The sequence below is a fragment of the Sesamum indicum genome, linkage group LG11 (assembly GCF_026168435.1).
Source record: "Sesamum indicum cultivar Baizhima isolate 11 linkage group LG11, ASM2616843v1, whole genome shotgun sequence".
In the NCBI taxonomy this organism is placed as follows: Eukaryota; Viridiplantae; Streptophyta; class Magnoliopsida; order Lamiales; family Pedaliaceae; genus Sesamum; species Sesamum indicum.
The window spans coordinates 17,117,803-17,133,321 of NC_142667.1; the positions used below are offsets into that span (position 1 = coordinate 17,117,803).

At 39.0% G+C, this 15,519-nt stretch overlaps 4 protein-coding genes across 5 annotated transcripts; 2 read left to right on the top strand and 2 right to left on the bottom strand.

The window, feature by feature from the left end:
* The first annotated feature begins 172 nt into the window (after positions 1-172).
* STN8 (Protein kinase superfamily protein) lies at positions 173-2,908 on the top strand. 2 transcript variants are annotated; one of them, XR_848849.3, is made up of 6 exons: positions 173-891; positions 1,068-1,241; positions 1,404-1,808; positions 2,132-2,495; positions 2,572-2,642; positions 2,715-2,908. XR_848849.3 is itself a non-coding variant. In XM_011096851.3 (5 exons), exons 1-4 carry the CDS (start codon positions 310-312, stop codon positions 2,480-2,482), a joined length of 1,512 nt encoding a protein of 503 aa, XP_011095153.1. In that variant the 5' UTR covers positions 173-309; the 3' UTR covers positions 2,483-2,495; positions 2,572-2,908. The 2 variants fall into 2 exon arrangements, 1 of the variants encoding a protein (XP_011095153.1); XM_011096851.3 differs by having other exon boundaries at positions 2,572-2,908.
* A 126-nt stretch (positions 2,909-3,034) lies between these two features.
* On the bottom strand, positions 3,035-5,368 carry MAN6 (Glycosyl hydrolase superfamily protein). Its single transcript, XM_011096852.3, has 6 exons — positions 5,127-5,368; positions 4,737-5,016; positions 4,346-4,540; positions 4,124-4,246; positions 3,778-3,989; positions 3,035-3,651 (listed from the first exon to the last, which is right to left on the bottom strand). Exons 1-6 carry the CDS (start codon positions 5,315-5,317, stop codon positions 3,219-3,221), a joined length of 1,434 nt encoding a protein of 477 aa, XP_011095154.1. The 5' UTR covers positions 5,318-5,368; the 3' UTR covers positions 3,035-3,218.
* A 2,256-nt stretch (positions 5,369-7,624) lies between these two features.
* On the bottom strand, positions 7,625-9,905 carry LOC105174679 (eukaryotic translation initiation factor 2B family protein / eIF-2B family protein). Its single transcript, XM_011096854.3, has 9 exons — positions 9,749-9,905; positions 9,531-9,648; positions 9,303-9,361; positions 9,169-9,223; positions 8,991-9,070; positions 8,757-8,902; positions 8,511-8,653; positions 8,243-8,328; positions 7,625-7,928 (listed from the first exon to the last, which is right to left on the bottom strand). The coding sequence occupies exons 1-9, from the start codon at positions 9,788-9,790 to the stop codon at positions 7,851-7,853; spliced, it is 807 nt and encodes a 268-aa protein (XP_011095156.1). The 5' UTR covers positions 9,791-9,905; the 3' UTR covers positions 7,625-7,850.
* A 1,473-nt stretch (positions 9,906-11,378) lies between these two features.
* FER (Malectin/receptor-like protein kinase family protein) lies at positions 11,379-14,905 on the top strand. The gene is made up of 2 exons (XM_011096856.3): positions 11,379-11,558; positions 11,890-14,905. Exon 2 carries the CDS (start codon positions 11,937-11,939, stop codon positions 14,586-14,588), a length of 2,652 nt encoding a protein of 883 aa, XP_011095158.1. The 5' UTR covers positions 11,379-11,558; positions 11,890-11,936; the 3' UTR covers positions 14,589-14,905.
* Positions 14,906-15,519: the final 614 nt, after the last annotated feature.

The window sequence follows — 15,519 nt, forward strand, 5'->3', positions numbered from 1 at the left end:
ACATCATACATATAGAAACATAGGATAGGATAGAAGATCCCTCCTTTAACCTTCGCTAGCCAAAAATGAAAGGAAAAAAAACAGGTGACAACAAAGGAAAATGTGGTGCATAATGCATTGTTGTTTTATTTCACTCCACATATCCAGCGTTAAGGATAAACCCATGATCGACGCGTGGACAAAGTCCATCCTCTGCTCTGCTGACACACACTCGCTCTTCCTCTCACCACTCCAAAAACAAAATGTAACAATATTAACAAACAAGCTTCCCCCCAAAATATTTCAGGATTCACCGATTTCACCTCTTCCATGGCTTCTCTTCTTTCCCCCACTGCAACTGCATTTCTTCAAGACTCCAAACCCATCATCAAAAGAGATTCTAAACATATATCACACGGCTTCATTTGGTCTATAACTAACCCCTCCCCCACAAAGAATCTGATCGCCTGCAATGCCTTTCTAAATGATATTTCGGACAATCTGTTCACCACTTCCCTTCATCTGGATCAGTCCTTCTTACACTATCCTGCTCTCCAGCAACTACAGAGAGTTACCGGGGAACTCCCACAAGTTCAAAAATGGGGGTTATTGGTTTTTGCTGGTATTACTTGGATTTACTTGACTGCTAGGCCCGGCGTTCTTGTTGGCGCCATTGATGCATATATTTTGGCCCCTCTGCAAGTGGGCTTCGATACTTTGAGTGGAAGGAGGAGTTTGAAGAGGACTGATTTCTTGGTTGGTGATATATTGGGTGAAGGATCTTTCGGCATTGTTTATTCTGGAGTCATTGTTCCCAAGAATGTGAATGTGGACGAAAGTGTTCGGAAAAAAAAAAGTAGAAGAGCTCTGCAGATGGATCAAAGGTTTCAACAAAAAGTTATCCTCAAGAAGGTAAATATTTTCGATAAGCACTCACTGAATTCTATTGTCCTGCAGTATAATGGCATTCAGACATGATTTTCTATTACCTCTTATTGGTGGTTATCCAGAAAAGCAATCAAATGTCCGTAGATCATTGCCGTCCCATTTGCACGAACATTTAGACAGTTTATTTTTCTTTTCTACAGGTGAAAATTGGTGTTCAAGGAGCTGTGGAGTGTGGAGATTTTGAAGAGTGGTTTAATTACAGGCTATCAAGAGCAGCTCCTGAGACATGTGCAGAATTTCTTGGAAGTTTTATAGCAGACAAAACTAATACTCAGTTTACAAAGGGTGAGAAGTGGCTTGTCTGGAAATATGAGGTACTTGAGTTGAGACATGACCATTATATTGCTGATTCGTTGGTTGTGTCATGTTCGAAAAGTTCTGTTATTCATTGGCCATATACATGTTTCCTTAACTGAAAATCAAAATGATGTATTGTTACATTTGCTACCTCATTGACTTTTTGAAGCCTAATACAGGGAGATTTGGACCTAGGCGATTACATGAAAGATCGGAGCTTTCCTTTGAATTTAGAGTCTGTCATGTTTGGACGTGTTTTACAAGGCCTCGACTCTATTCAGCGAAATGCATTAATTATCAAACAAATACTGCGCCAGATAATTACTTCCCTCAAGAAAATTCACGACACAGGCATAGTTCACCGAGATGTAAAGCCGTCCAACTTGGTAGTCACCAAAAAGGGGCAAATTAAACTCATAGACTTTGGGGCAGCCACAGACCTCCGCATAGGCAAAAACTATGTTCCCAATCGTGGGTTGCTTGACCCCGACTATTGTCCCCCTGAACTGTATGTAATGCCTGAGGAAACTCCAAATCCACCACCAGAGCCAATTGCTGCCTTCCTTTCTCCAATCTTGTGGCAGGTGTGCTATCATCTCTTTATACTCCGTTTAACTTTTCTTGACCTGATGTGCCAAAACAAAAAAAAATTTGGAGGGATCCTTCTATAGCGATTCAGTATGATTGTGTTTAACCTCAATGACAATGATCGTCAACATAATTGCTGAAATCTACACTGCCTGAACTTTGTCCAGCTCATTTACATCTACGAGAATATAATTCATTCTGGCAGGATTCCTTGAACTAGCTAGTTTCATGCATCCGACTCAAGGATGCTGGAATGTTTCATGAATGTTTGCTTACGGATATAAGCAGATTAATCAGATTGCTGTTGCCCTTGTTGCAGCTGAATAGTCCTGATCTTTTCGATATGTATTCTGCTGGAATAGTACTTCTGCAAATGGCAATACCAAGCTTAAGGTCTACAGCAGGATTGAGGAATTTTAACTCAGAATTGAAGGCTGTTGGTTATGATTTGAATAGATGGAGAGCGAAAACTCGATTGCGGCCTGACCTCAGTATTCTTGATCTTGATTCTGGTAGAGGGTGGGATTTGGCCACAAAACTTATTTTGGAGAGAGGATCTTTCAGAAGGGGACGATTATCTGCTGCAGCTGCTTTGAGGCATCCTTACTTTTTGTTAGGTGGTGATCAAGCTGCTGCCGTCCTCTCAAAAATCAGTTTACTCAAGCAGTGAGTTATCATACCATGTAAGTGTAAAAGCTCTACTTCTTTATCTCCTATTTATTGTTTTCAAACCTTCACTTTGTTTTATTTATGTTGCAGACTCTACCCATCTGTAATACAAAGTTTGAGTTCAGCTTTGTCTTACATCCAGTAAGAGGAATGAGCCAAAGGTAATTATATGGTGAATTTTCTTGCTTGCCTCTAAGAAAACACTAGCTCCCTCAGCTTGTGGATATTTGCAGGTATATCGTCCGCTCAGCCTTATTTCCACGACTCTGCATCTAATGACTTATATGGGATACAACACATCACTTTGACGTTTAAAAACATTGCAGGAAAGAACACATTTTTCCTTTAGATAATCCTCTTTCCTTATAGCAGCCAAATTTATTTATTCAATTTTATCAATGAAATGGATACTGAAAATATGTCCGTCTCTGCTTCCGGTATGAACATCTAAAATGTCCCTCATCTTCCTTCGAAGATTACAAGGGCATTTTTGCAACTTGGCAAATTAATACCTCGTCCACTGGTAAAATCAGAAGGTGTGACACTGGTAAAGTCAGTCAATGAAATCCATTACCTCAAGGCGAGCACGCACACAAGTACAACCAATTATTACTTCCTTAACAACATTGTTCAACACCACAATTCACAAATAAGTAATAGCAACCAATTATTTTAGTGATATATAGTATTCAGTTCGTAGTTATTAGGACAGAATAGCATAGCTAAAGCTAATCCCCTCAAAGCTCATCGTGATAGTGGAAATTCTCCAAGGCATGCTTTCTCTTGCAGCCCCATCGGCATCTCCAAGAACACAAGGAATTGAAGGTCTTTAATCTGGTGGACTGGAGGGATATGATATTCGACGTTGAAGAGGACTTAGAAAGAACAACTGCATATCCATCATCCATATAATCTGTTCCTTCAGGAAAGAGCTGCCACAAGAGGCTACCACCTCCGCTGCCACCTTTCCTGGTAGAGTTCAAAAGGGTCTTGTACACAGTACTTATGAGGGTGTCTCGATAAGTTGCATTATAGCCAGGATCTTTTGTAGAGACACCAAACTCTGAGAACACGACTGGCATGCTGAGGAAGTTCTCAGCATCATCAATGTGAGCTTGCATCCATGACTTTGTGAATTCAACATGTGCATCCGAAATTGATTGGGAGATCCTTCATCATCATCACCTTTGCCAGCTTAGAATTTTATTTATCTATTTATGGTTATCTACTTTGGAAGTTGTCTGTGTATGTGATTTTGGGTGGGTGGGGAGAGTTGGAGTTGGTTGAAGATCTTACCAAGAGTCTGGATAGATGTGAACAGAAGCAAAATCAACCCCAAGAACTTGATGATTGCGGATGAAATCGGTCCCAACTTGTTGAGCGTAAGTATTAGGGTTATACTGGACTTTATTAGGGGTGGAAGGACCGTAGAAACCTTCAAGGCCAATCTCCACCAAATGCTTTGGATCAATGCTTTTCACATAGACCGCCATTTCTTCTATCCAAGCCTACAAATTTAATGACACTTAGCATAACATATCGGTTATGGAAAATAATATATGTGTGCTTAGGCTTTGCATTTAGCTTTGTCAGTGACAAAATATTGAGGCTTGTGACTCTCTAATTACTGAAGCAACCAAACCTGCAATTTATCCCCGGAGGGGTCTGATTCACACCGCGGCTCATTCATCAGTTCCCAAGCAAAAATAGTTGGATCGTCCTTGTAGGTTATGTTTGTTATAGTGTTAACTCTGTTTAGCACAGTCTGCAGGAGCCAAAAAACATTGATAGAAAAAGGGGGAAGAAGGCTAAATTTGTGCAACTTTTCAGTAGAAATGAATATAGATCACAGAAAAGAACTCACATGAACATGGGCCTTGTAATAGCTTTTGAGAGTTGGGTGAGAAAAGAAGTCATCATCTGAAGTCAAGTTTAGGCCAGCAGCTTTACCCCATTTTACATACTGTGATTTCCCACCATAGGCCTCCCAGTTGTTGACTAAGGATAATATCAGCCTTATTTTATACCTGTGCGCTTCACTTACAACAAAATCCAAGGCCTGAAAATCAAGTAAGTAACTGTTACATATGATCTTTTACTTTGTGCACAATGAAGATGGTCACCTGAATAGTTCAGTCATCAGTGTTACCATAAAGTTGTTAACTCTAAAGGTTTTTACCTCCCATAGCTGAAATCAAATGTTCATAACAAGATTGATACTACTAGCGTTACAAAAAGGCAATTCTGATTAGTACCTTGAAAACATCTTCATCGTAAACAGAAGGGGATGTCTGAAGAGCTCGCCACTGACCATCATTGAACGCCCAGGTCCTGCAAACTGATAACCCTACTGCTGATGCCTGTTGAAACACCTCACTCACCTTTCCTCTGGTTGACTGATCCACCGCAAAAACCATCAACCAATAAGTGTTGAATCCATTAACGTAAAATGGTTGTCCATTCACTATGAATTGGTTCCCGCTTTTCTGCACCATTGTCCATGCATCTTCTTCCATCTGATCCAGATCAGCAAACCTGACAGATTACCAGCACATCATTCATAATTTATAATAATGTTCTAATTTGGTAATCAGTGTACAGACGATGATTAGTTAAATATGAAGCGAAAAGTTTTTAAATGCTACCTATTGCCCATGCGAGAAGATGATACATAATACCCTGCACTCTCCTCCAACTCAGAATTTTCATATCTTGTATCCACAAGTAAAGATGATACATGGCCAAGGAGCAGAATGTGAATGAATGCCACATAAATGGCTTTAAGCCCATATCTAGAATCAATCTCTCCCATGTTTAAAATTTGATGGTAGTCCATTGAACTTCAGCTACAAATATATATATTTGAAAGAGGTGGCCATGTCTAAGTAAAACCCAGGAGACAAACTTGGTGATGCTTAAGAGTATATTGAGGGGGAAATGGTGGAGCTGCCTTCAAAGCAAAGATGCACTTTCTTCTCTTTCAATTATGGATACTACACAAATGAAATTGGTGGGACTGCTAACTCTTTTCCTATTACTTTTACCAAACTCCCTCCTTCCGCTCCAAATGTGAGGTATTACCCGACAACATTAGTGAACACGTCTAGATCCCAGGAACAACTATGGAACAACACAATAGTTCCAAACCCTTTCTCCTTAACATGCGAATTTATATTCCACAGATTTCTAGATCAGCGTCTCACTAAATAGGGAAATGGTTTTGAGGGTTATATTTGGATACCACCTAAATTGGGCTGCTAGTCCATGCAATTGCAAGCTATGTTTTCCAAACATGATTATCTTTATGATGCGAGAGGGAAGGAGAAATTAGAGCAGGTGGAAGATGCGATACCATAATCTGGAAAATGAACAACGAGCATCTAACTGTTAAAGAACAAGAAAATGCAGAGAAATAAAGTTTTAGTACCTCAAGACATGAGCCAACAACAGATGTAATAGTTTCTTCCATAATGGAACTCCCAGCACCTTGCATCTCTGTCTGCCCTGCTGCTGCTCCCACCTCATCTTAATGCCCATTCCTGTAGCCTCAACTTATTTCCGCAACACCAAACCAAACACTGCTCATGTTCAATCTCGGAAAACCAAAGACACACACATATCTGTTTTTCAGTTGCTCTTTGGCGGTGATTCATAAGAGATGAAAATGCTGACAACATCATTTCGTAGAGCATTCAAACGAGCCCAGACAAAACAAACCGACAGATTACCATTTCTTTTTTGCAATCCTGCTTCTGGGCGCTAAAAATGACATGGTCTCAGTGTTAAGATATATTTCTTTTGCAGGAAAAATATTTCAATTTTTTTTAACAATTGAAATTAAAATCTGATTTTTAAAACTAAAATTCGGGTTCAGATTTCAAGTTTTATTAACCTGGAACTGAGAAATTCTTTCAATTGTTGCTTCAATTTTAGCCGTTAGTGGTTGGCTGTTACACTTGGAAATTAAAGGCATGTTTATGTGCTGCATTAAGTGTTGAGAATTGGGCATGCCTATAAAAAACTACCCATTTCTCAATTTTGATATTACACTACAAACACACACCTCAACTCTTCCTCTAACCCTCTCTCGAGAGAGCTCTCTTTCTCTCTTGCCCTATCTCCTTCAAATTTTCATAATTTGAGTTTGGTTTCGATAACGAGTTTTTAAGTGTTTGATTGATATGATTTTTGGTATAGTGCTAAAATAAAAAAATTTGCAACCTTTTTATTTTGAGAGAAATTATTTGTACTCAATGCACTACTGATACAGGACATATATTTTCTTCAAAGTATGTATTGTTTGATCGATGTGTTCTTTGATATAGTGTTAAAATCAAAAGAACTGCAACTGTCTTATATTGAGAGAAATTATGTTGCACCCGGTGCACCACTTATATAGGACGTATATTTTCTTCAAAACAAGCAATAAATTCTGCGATTCGATAAAATTTACGATTACCATTGTTGTTAAACTTAAATATCAACACAATGTTGGTGGCTTGTTGTTACTGAGATGCTATCACACGCACATGCTCAAATTCAAGGCTTAGTCTATTTGACGTGGTGATAGTTGATGTTAGATAACTTAGATAGAAGTTCAAACCGAAAGGTACCATTATTAAATGCAAGTCACAGAAACTTGAGTTCAAATCTATGAACTTGTGGAAGATTGTTGTAACTTTAATAAAAACTACATGAAATCTATAGATTAGATTGAGAAAAGAGAAGAAATATTTGGCCTATCTCCCTTAAATTGAGTTTCTTGTTTCGATAATGAGTTTCTGATTATTTGATCAAGGTGTTTTTCGGTGTAGTATTACAACCGGAAGAACTGCAATCGTCTTATCTTGAGAAAAATTATGTTGTACCCGTTGCACTACTGATACGAAACGTATATTTTTTTCAAGGCAAACAATGAATTCTGCGGTTAGGTTAAATTTAAGATTACAATTGGTTTGAAAATTGATACGATATAATTCTCGTTGTAAGTTTACTATTTAATTTACCTATGATAAATTGCTTTTCTAACTGTTATATATTATTTGTTCCAAAGTGACTTTCATTGATTTTGATTTTTAAATCCAATTGTTATAGTTAAAAACGTTGTTTCATTGCACCAAAACTGAAATTTTTTCCAACATGATTAACATGGCGGCAGCCTAAGCGAAAGAGGAATGGATTATTTGGGACAAGTGAGAAAAAAAAAAACCTGGTGTCCAATTTAGAATCTGAGAATTCCAAAACAGAAAGCAAGTGAGAGATTTGAGAGAGGAACCAATTCAAGAATTGTGGAAAACGCAGAATGAAATCATACAAGGGGATGAGTTGAGAGAAGTGATGATAACAAGGGGAAAACACAAACATCTTCATTAAGTTCCTGGCTTCCTACGTCCAATACGGGCAACAAATCCAGCTTTAATCGGAGCCACAGACCGCCCAGAACCACACTGCAACACAAACCGAAATCACTTGAGTATTGTTTCTCATGAACGAAAATCTCTTGCAGATAGCATTACCAAATCAATAAAACAGAAGCGCACCACATGGAATATATAAGAATAACTTATGGACAGTGTTGCAGAGACAGAACAACATTGTGTAAATGTGAAGCATGCATTCAATATCAACTCAAGATGTGGTTTTTAAAACTGAAAAAATCTCTTTAGTCTAGTCGGGCATGACAAAGAGGCAAGCTCGCATCACTGCTGAAAATCTCTTTAGTCTAGTCGGACACGAGAAAGAGGCAAGCTCGCATCACTACCTGCTCGCATCGAAGAAAGAAAAGCCGATTCTCCTTTGTAAGAAGTGTATCAGGACTTTTGCAGCCATTACATATCACATATTCATCTGCAATCACAGGGGCCCGGTGTTACTCAAATATAGTTTTAAAGGTAACTGTGGAATAACAATGCATGACAAAACACCCCCCACTGCCCTGAGACAAAAAACAGAGTGAGATCTCTAAAGAAAGAAAGGAAACGCACTTCAACTTCCATGATAAGCCAAGAACAAAAAAAAAAAAAACTTACTGACATATCTACGCAGAATGCCCTCAAAATTTTTAGGTGCAAATCGCCCCTTAACAACCAATCTCTGTTGTCCATCAAGAGACCCGCTTGTGCCCATTTCAGCAAGTAGGAACGTCATTACATGCTCGGGCTGCCTGTGCATGCTGAAAGTGCATCACAAGATATTGAATGGCAGCAGTCACAACAAATACACATAAAAATTAATTGAGTAAAGCCAAAACGTGGAAGCAAATCAGTGAAACCGACGTCTTGCATAAGTCCATGAAATTCACAAAGACAGTCTTCTTGGTGCCTTCTCGAAGAACTTGTGGAGGCCTCATCACAGTCCGACGTCTATCTCCAGCAAGCTCGGGGTTGTTTTCACGGAGAATATTGAATACTCTGCCCAGGAGCTGCAGCCAAACCGAGTAACAACACTCAGAATTTAAGTAGGAGTTGCACCAAATGAAGGACTCAGATTATAAAAAACATAACGCAAACCTCCTCATACTCATAATCTCGATCACTTCCTTCCCATGGATACTTTGGATGCAAGTTGCTTTCTCCATCTTCTTGATAACCTAGCCAGAAATATATATACTTGAAGAATAATCCAAGAGGCCATATAAATTTGGTTTGTAAGGTTGTGAAGATATGATTTGGTTTTTAGAGTAATTACCATCTAGACCATCTAGTTTGTCAGCATTCTGATCGTTGGGTGTATCAGATTCGAGCTTCAAGGAAATGGAAAAGGAATTAGTGAGATTAAAAAGATTGATGAAATCTTAGAAGCGTTAGAATGAGGTGGATTACAGGTTTCTTCTTCTTCTTTTTCAGACCAACAAAAGCATTCTCGACGCCCTGATCAGAAACTGCAAAAAGGGGATGCTGCTATTCATACCATACAACATTGCAGGATTGAAAATCAAAGTCGAAAAAAAGCAGAGGAAAGGTGGTATTTTGAGGTATAATGAATTGTAGACATGGATGGGGTTGGTGGTTGTTGATTAATAATACATGCATGCATACATAGGTACATACTTGAGATGGTTTGGGTTATTATGATATGGGCAGAATCATCAGCAGGAGGAGGAGGAGGAGGGTCCTGCACGACAACCTTCTTTTTCTTCTTCTTCTTTGAAGGATCAAAAGGAGCGATCTGGGGGACATTAATGATATAATAAATGTGAATACACAATAATACAATATTGGTAAGAAAAGGATTATGTGTTGATGGAGATGGAAATGGAGGCACTCACTTCAGGGATATCAATATCTTTGGAAGATTGTTGATGGGCCATGGGAGCATGAGTTTGTTATTGATTACGATGATGAATAAAAAGAAAGGAGATGATGGGATCCGAAAGATAGGATCTCTGGTGGTGTCCGGATTTTCATAACTATCACACTCACACCCCTCCCCTATGGCCCTATCTATTATATTAAATAATATATATATATATATATATATTATTTTTAACAAATTAAACTATCATCAGATTTATTCTTTTTTATTTATTTCTTGTTCACCAAAAGTTTATTTGTTGGTATAAAGAAAAAAAAATTAGTTAATTATTCTAATTACTTTTTATTAATATCCAATCGGATTTATAAGCATCTATTGGGTAAATATAAGAATAATTATCATGAATATTATTTAAGTTAAGTATTTTAATGACATTCTCCACCTCATTCAAAGTATAAAATATAAAAATATCAATTATCAATTAATTAAGTTTTTAATTATTTAAATTGGATTAACACTAAAAATTAGAATGGAATAGAGAATAGCAAGTTGAGTTATAGTCTGGGCTAGCTCACTAACTGTAACTCATTTTTCAACTATAATCAATTAAGCAGTCGTCCAATATAAAGGAACTATAATAGATATATATGGAGTTAATTTTAAGCTCTAAATACCACTGCTTTACTTGGTGTGAGTTCAAATTTAAGTGCTCATCATACTCATAGTTATGAGGATATAGGATTTGCTTACTTAATATGCATGTGATTTTTAAATGATGTATTTTTTTTATGATTGTTCGACTGACTTTGTGGATTTGATCATATAGTTCTTGCTAAGTGGTCAATGGGCTCGGGGTTGGATGGTTTGCGGGGCATGTTGAGCTGCTAGTTGAGGTTTCGTCGTTTAATTTCCATTTGGGCTGGACGTTGCCTATGCGTGATTCACGTTGCCATGTACCTAGGCATGGCCAATTCAATGCGATTATAAGGTCACTTTCTGTATGGAGGATAAGATAATAAACTATATTTTGGGAGACACAAAGTGGTGATCATAAGATTCGGTTCTTGTAGTGGTGAATTTAGGGAAAGTAGTAGGCAGGCATACACAGTATTTGGGGAGGGGGAGTGGGAGTGGGACCCTGGGGAACGTGGATGGACGGCTGTGTTCCATCCTCATCCAGCCTTTGCACAACTCACTCTTACCTAAATTCAAACAAACACATCACACACCGCCTTCACCTAATCATACTCTCAACCCTCTCTTATTTATTTTTATAATTTCTATTATGTTCACAATTTACACATTAATTAAGACTCAATCACCTCTGGACCCATTCACTTTTGTTTCTTCATTTTCATTTTCCTAATTAATTAATTCACTCTCACCCCAACGCGTTTTGCTTTTTCCCATTCTATTATTATTATTAGAGATAATTATATTTTTCTCCTCTTCAGTTTGTTGTTGCAATTTGAAAAATTACATTTAATATTCTTAATTTTTTTTAATATTAATAAAATTATTTATTTATTAGATAAAAATAAATTTAAAAAATATTAATTATAGCAAAAGACAGAAGAAAGGAAAGGAGTGTAATTATGGTTTGATATTATTTGTATTAGTATTTGTTGTGTGCAGTGGAGTACGAAACCAGCTTAGCTTGACCACTTCCTTCTCTGTTTTTTGCTTCTCTAAACTAATATTCTCATTCTCTCTCTCTCTCTCTCTCTCTCTCTTCTTACATTTTCTCTGCTAATTCCAACTTTGTTCCACCTGATGAATCACTTCAACTCTGCATTCTTGGCGTTTATGTGCTGATATTTCTGGTAATTCTTCTTCCCTCCTTCCTTTCTTCTTCATTTTTCTGCTATTCCACCTGGGTTTTATGTGGATCTGAATTTTTCTGCTCCTTTTCTGCCCTTTTCTTTCATTCCTAACTTGTTCAGATCTTTCAATACCTGCTCTTTATCTTCTTATTACACTTGGATATTTTTGCAGTGATTAGCTTTAGATGGTGCATTCCTCTTCTTCTTGTTATCACTATTTTTCTTAATCTTCAACATCATGCTTTTTCAGATTTCTGTCTCACTTATACATCTCTTCTTATGATTTTTCTAGAGCTCAGCCAGTTGATCTTGTTTAATTTCATTTTTCCAGATTTTTGCTGGCTTTTTCTGGGCTTTTCTTTTTGTTATCTGTCATCCATGAGGAACAGCAATAAGCTTTGGCTCTTCTCCGCTCTCGGCTGTCTGTCCTTCCTTTTTGTGCTTGATGTGATTTCTGCAGCTGATTATGTACCAACCGATAAGATTTTCTTGAACTGTGGAGGTCCCCCTGACTCCACCGATTCTGATGGTCGAAAATGGACTTCAGATATTGGGTCAAAGTTTGCCCTGTCAACCACCAAGTCCTCAACCGCCACAGCAGCTATCCAAAAGCCATCAGTCCCTGAAGTTCCTTACATGACTGCTCGAATTTTCCAGTCTGAATTCACCTATAGTTTTCCTGTCGCGTCTGGCCGCAAGTTTGTCCGTCTGTATTTCTACCCCGCATCCTATAACGGCCTAAATGCTTCCAATGCTATCTTCTCAGTGACTTCTGGGGCATATACACTTTTGAGAAACTTTAGTGCTGCTTTAACGACTGAGGCTCTCAACTATGATTATATAATGAAGGAGTTCTCTGTTAATGTCCCATCCGAAGTATTAAATGTCACATTCATCCCCTCCCAGAATGCATCTAATTCATATGCATTTGTCAACGGGATAGAGGTTGTCTCACATCCTGATATTTACAGCACAGATGGGACTGAGATTGTCGTTGGTCAGTCCACTGGGTTCAATATCGACAATCGCACAGCACTTGAGAACGTTTATCGGCTGAATGTGGGTGGAAATGACATTTCGCCATCTGGCGATACCGGTCTTTTTAGATCATGGCGTGATGATTCAAATTATATATTTAGTGCAGCAAATGGAGTTACAGAGGTTCCTGATCCAAATGTGACGGTTGGTTTTCCTCCAGGATCACCAAGCTACGTTGCCCCACTCGACGTATACAGTACTCTGAGATCAATGGGTCCAAATGCATCTGTTAACCAGAATTTTAATCTAACCTGGGTCTTTAATATAGATTCCGGCTTCTCTTACCTGGTTAGGCTCCACTTCTGCGAGATAACCGACATTATTTATAAAGTAAACCAAAGGGTTTTTACTATCTTCCTGAATAATCAGACTGCTGAGCAGGCTGCAGATGTGATTGCGTGGGCAGGAACTAATGGGGTTCCCGTTCACAGGGATTATGTTGTCGTCGTTCCCAATGGGCCTCCCCAGCAGCTGCTTTGGCTTGATTTGCATCCTTACATTGCATTGAAGCCCCAGTACTATGATGCTATCTTGAATGGAGTGGAAATATTCAAAATAAATGATACCACTGGGAATCTTGCTGGCCCAAATCCGGATCCACTTCCAGAGCCACCAGCCGACTCCTCTAGCCAGTCTTCTTCTGCATCTGGTAAAAATCATAAAGCTGCTATTGGAGGAGGGGTTGGAGGTGGAATTGCAGCAGTTCTTCTTGTTGGTTTGTTGGTTTGTATTGTTTCCCGACGCCAAAAGCAGAAAAAGGATTCTACCACTAGCGATGGGTGGCTTCCCTTGTCTTTGTATGGAAATTCACATTCTTCAGGTTCTGCCAAGACAAACACCACGGGAAGTTATGCATCCTCTCTCCCGTCAAACCTTTGCCGCCACTTTTCAATTGCTGAGATCAAAGCTGCGACTAATAACTTTGACGAGGCTCTTCTCCTTGGGGTTGGAGGCTTTGGCAAAGTTTACCGTGGAGAGATTGACAGCGGCACGAAAGTTGCAATCAAGCGTGGGAACCCACTCTCTGAACAAGGGGTGCATGAATTCCAAACTGAGATTGAAATGCTCTCAAAACTTCGCCACCGTCACCTAGTTTCCCTCATAGGATATTGTGAAGAGAACTGTGAAATGATCCTTGTATATGATTACATGGCTTATGGAACTCTTCGTGAGCATCTATACAAGACCCAAAAGCCTCCACTGCCATGGAAGCAGAGGCTTGAGATTTGCATTGGTGCAGCTCGTGGTTTGCATTATCTACACACTGGGGCCAAACATACCATAATCCACCGTGATGTCAAGACAACTAACATCCTTTTGGATGAGAAGTGGGTGGCAAAGGTTTCCGACTTTGGTCTGTCAAAAACTGGTCCTTCGCTGGATCACACCCATGTCAGCACAGTGGTGAAGGGTAGTTTCGGTTATCTGGATCCTGAGTACTTCAGACGGCAACAACTTACCGAAAAATCTGATGTCTACTCATACGGAGTTGTACTTTTCGAGATCTTGTGTGCCCGGCCAGCTTTAAACCCTACGCTTCCTAAGGAGCAAGTTAGCTTGGCTGAGTGGGCTCAGCACTGTCACAAGAAGGGCATTCTTGATCAGATAATTGATCCGTATCTCAAGGGGAAGATTGCACCGGAATGCTTTAAAAAGTTTGCTGAGACAGCAGTGAAATGTGTATCAGATGTTGGGACTGACAGGCCTTCCATGGGCGATGTCCTGTGGAACCTTGAATTTGCTCTGCAACTTCAGGAGAGTGCGGAAGAAAGTGGCGAGGGACTGGGAGGAATGGACATAGAATCATATGATATTACAGGTGAGGGGAAGAAAGATCCTGATTCATCCTCTGGTTTTGACGGAAATATGACAGATTCAAAAAGCAGCGGATTGTCCATGAGTCTTGGTGGTCGCAGTCTTGCCAGTGAAGATTCAGATGGGTTGACTCCAAGTGCCGTCTTTTCTCAGATAATGAATCCGAAAGGGAGGTAATAATCAGCGGAGCATCGGTGTCACAGCCTTGGGTTCTACAGATGACGAGCCACTGTGCTGTTAGTCCTATTGACCAGGGAAAAGAGAGTTTTTCTATTCTTAGTGTTCCTTTGTTACCTTATTCTTATTACTTAATTCTATTTCTTTGGCTGTGTTTTGAGCAAAACTTCCTACAAGTTGTATCTATACTAAGAGTTGTGTGACAATAATTTGTTCTTTCTTTTTCTGCCTAATAGGGATATATGAATTCGTATTTGGCATTTGTTCCGAGAGAGTAGAAAATATTACATACATTGGATTTGGCTTTGGGTGGTGAAGATGAATCTACAACTTCTAAGAAGTTTTTAATCCCTGCTTATCTGTAGAATACTGCATTTTTTTAATTTTCCTTCTTTTAGGTAAAGTTGTATGTGGTCGCGCTTTTATCGGGAGATTAGGTAAAGATTGAGTAATTATAATGTGAAAAACGATTGGATTTTGCTGCAATCCCGAATTGACACATGTATCTTGCTTGTATTCCACATTCAGATCATGAATCAATCATACTAGTTGGGCAAGGGATGCTGATTTCTTGGACTTTTTCTTTTCTTGATAATATAATTTAATGGAAGAGTGGTTGTATACGCGCATGCCTTGATGTTCAGACTCGGCAGCCGGCGGGATTGATTCGTGGAAAGAATACTCCATGCTGATTCTTCTGCAGCTACTGCGTTCCGTCATGATAACTGGCTTGTCAATAATTTGTGACCACCTAAGTCTAGGATCTCAATGTGGTGCGTAACAACCAGTACCTTTTATGATGCCTATAGATGAATAACCAGCCAAATATTGAAAAGGGCTTGCTTCCACCCTGTGCCGGGCCATTTTCCCTACAAATAGTCGTTCACCAGCTGCTGCTCCGGTTTATAATTTTTCAAAACCTTCCACACAA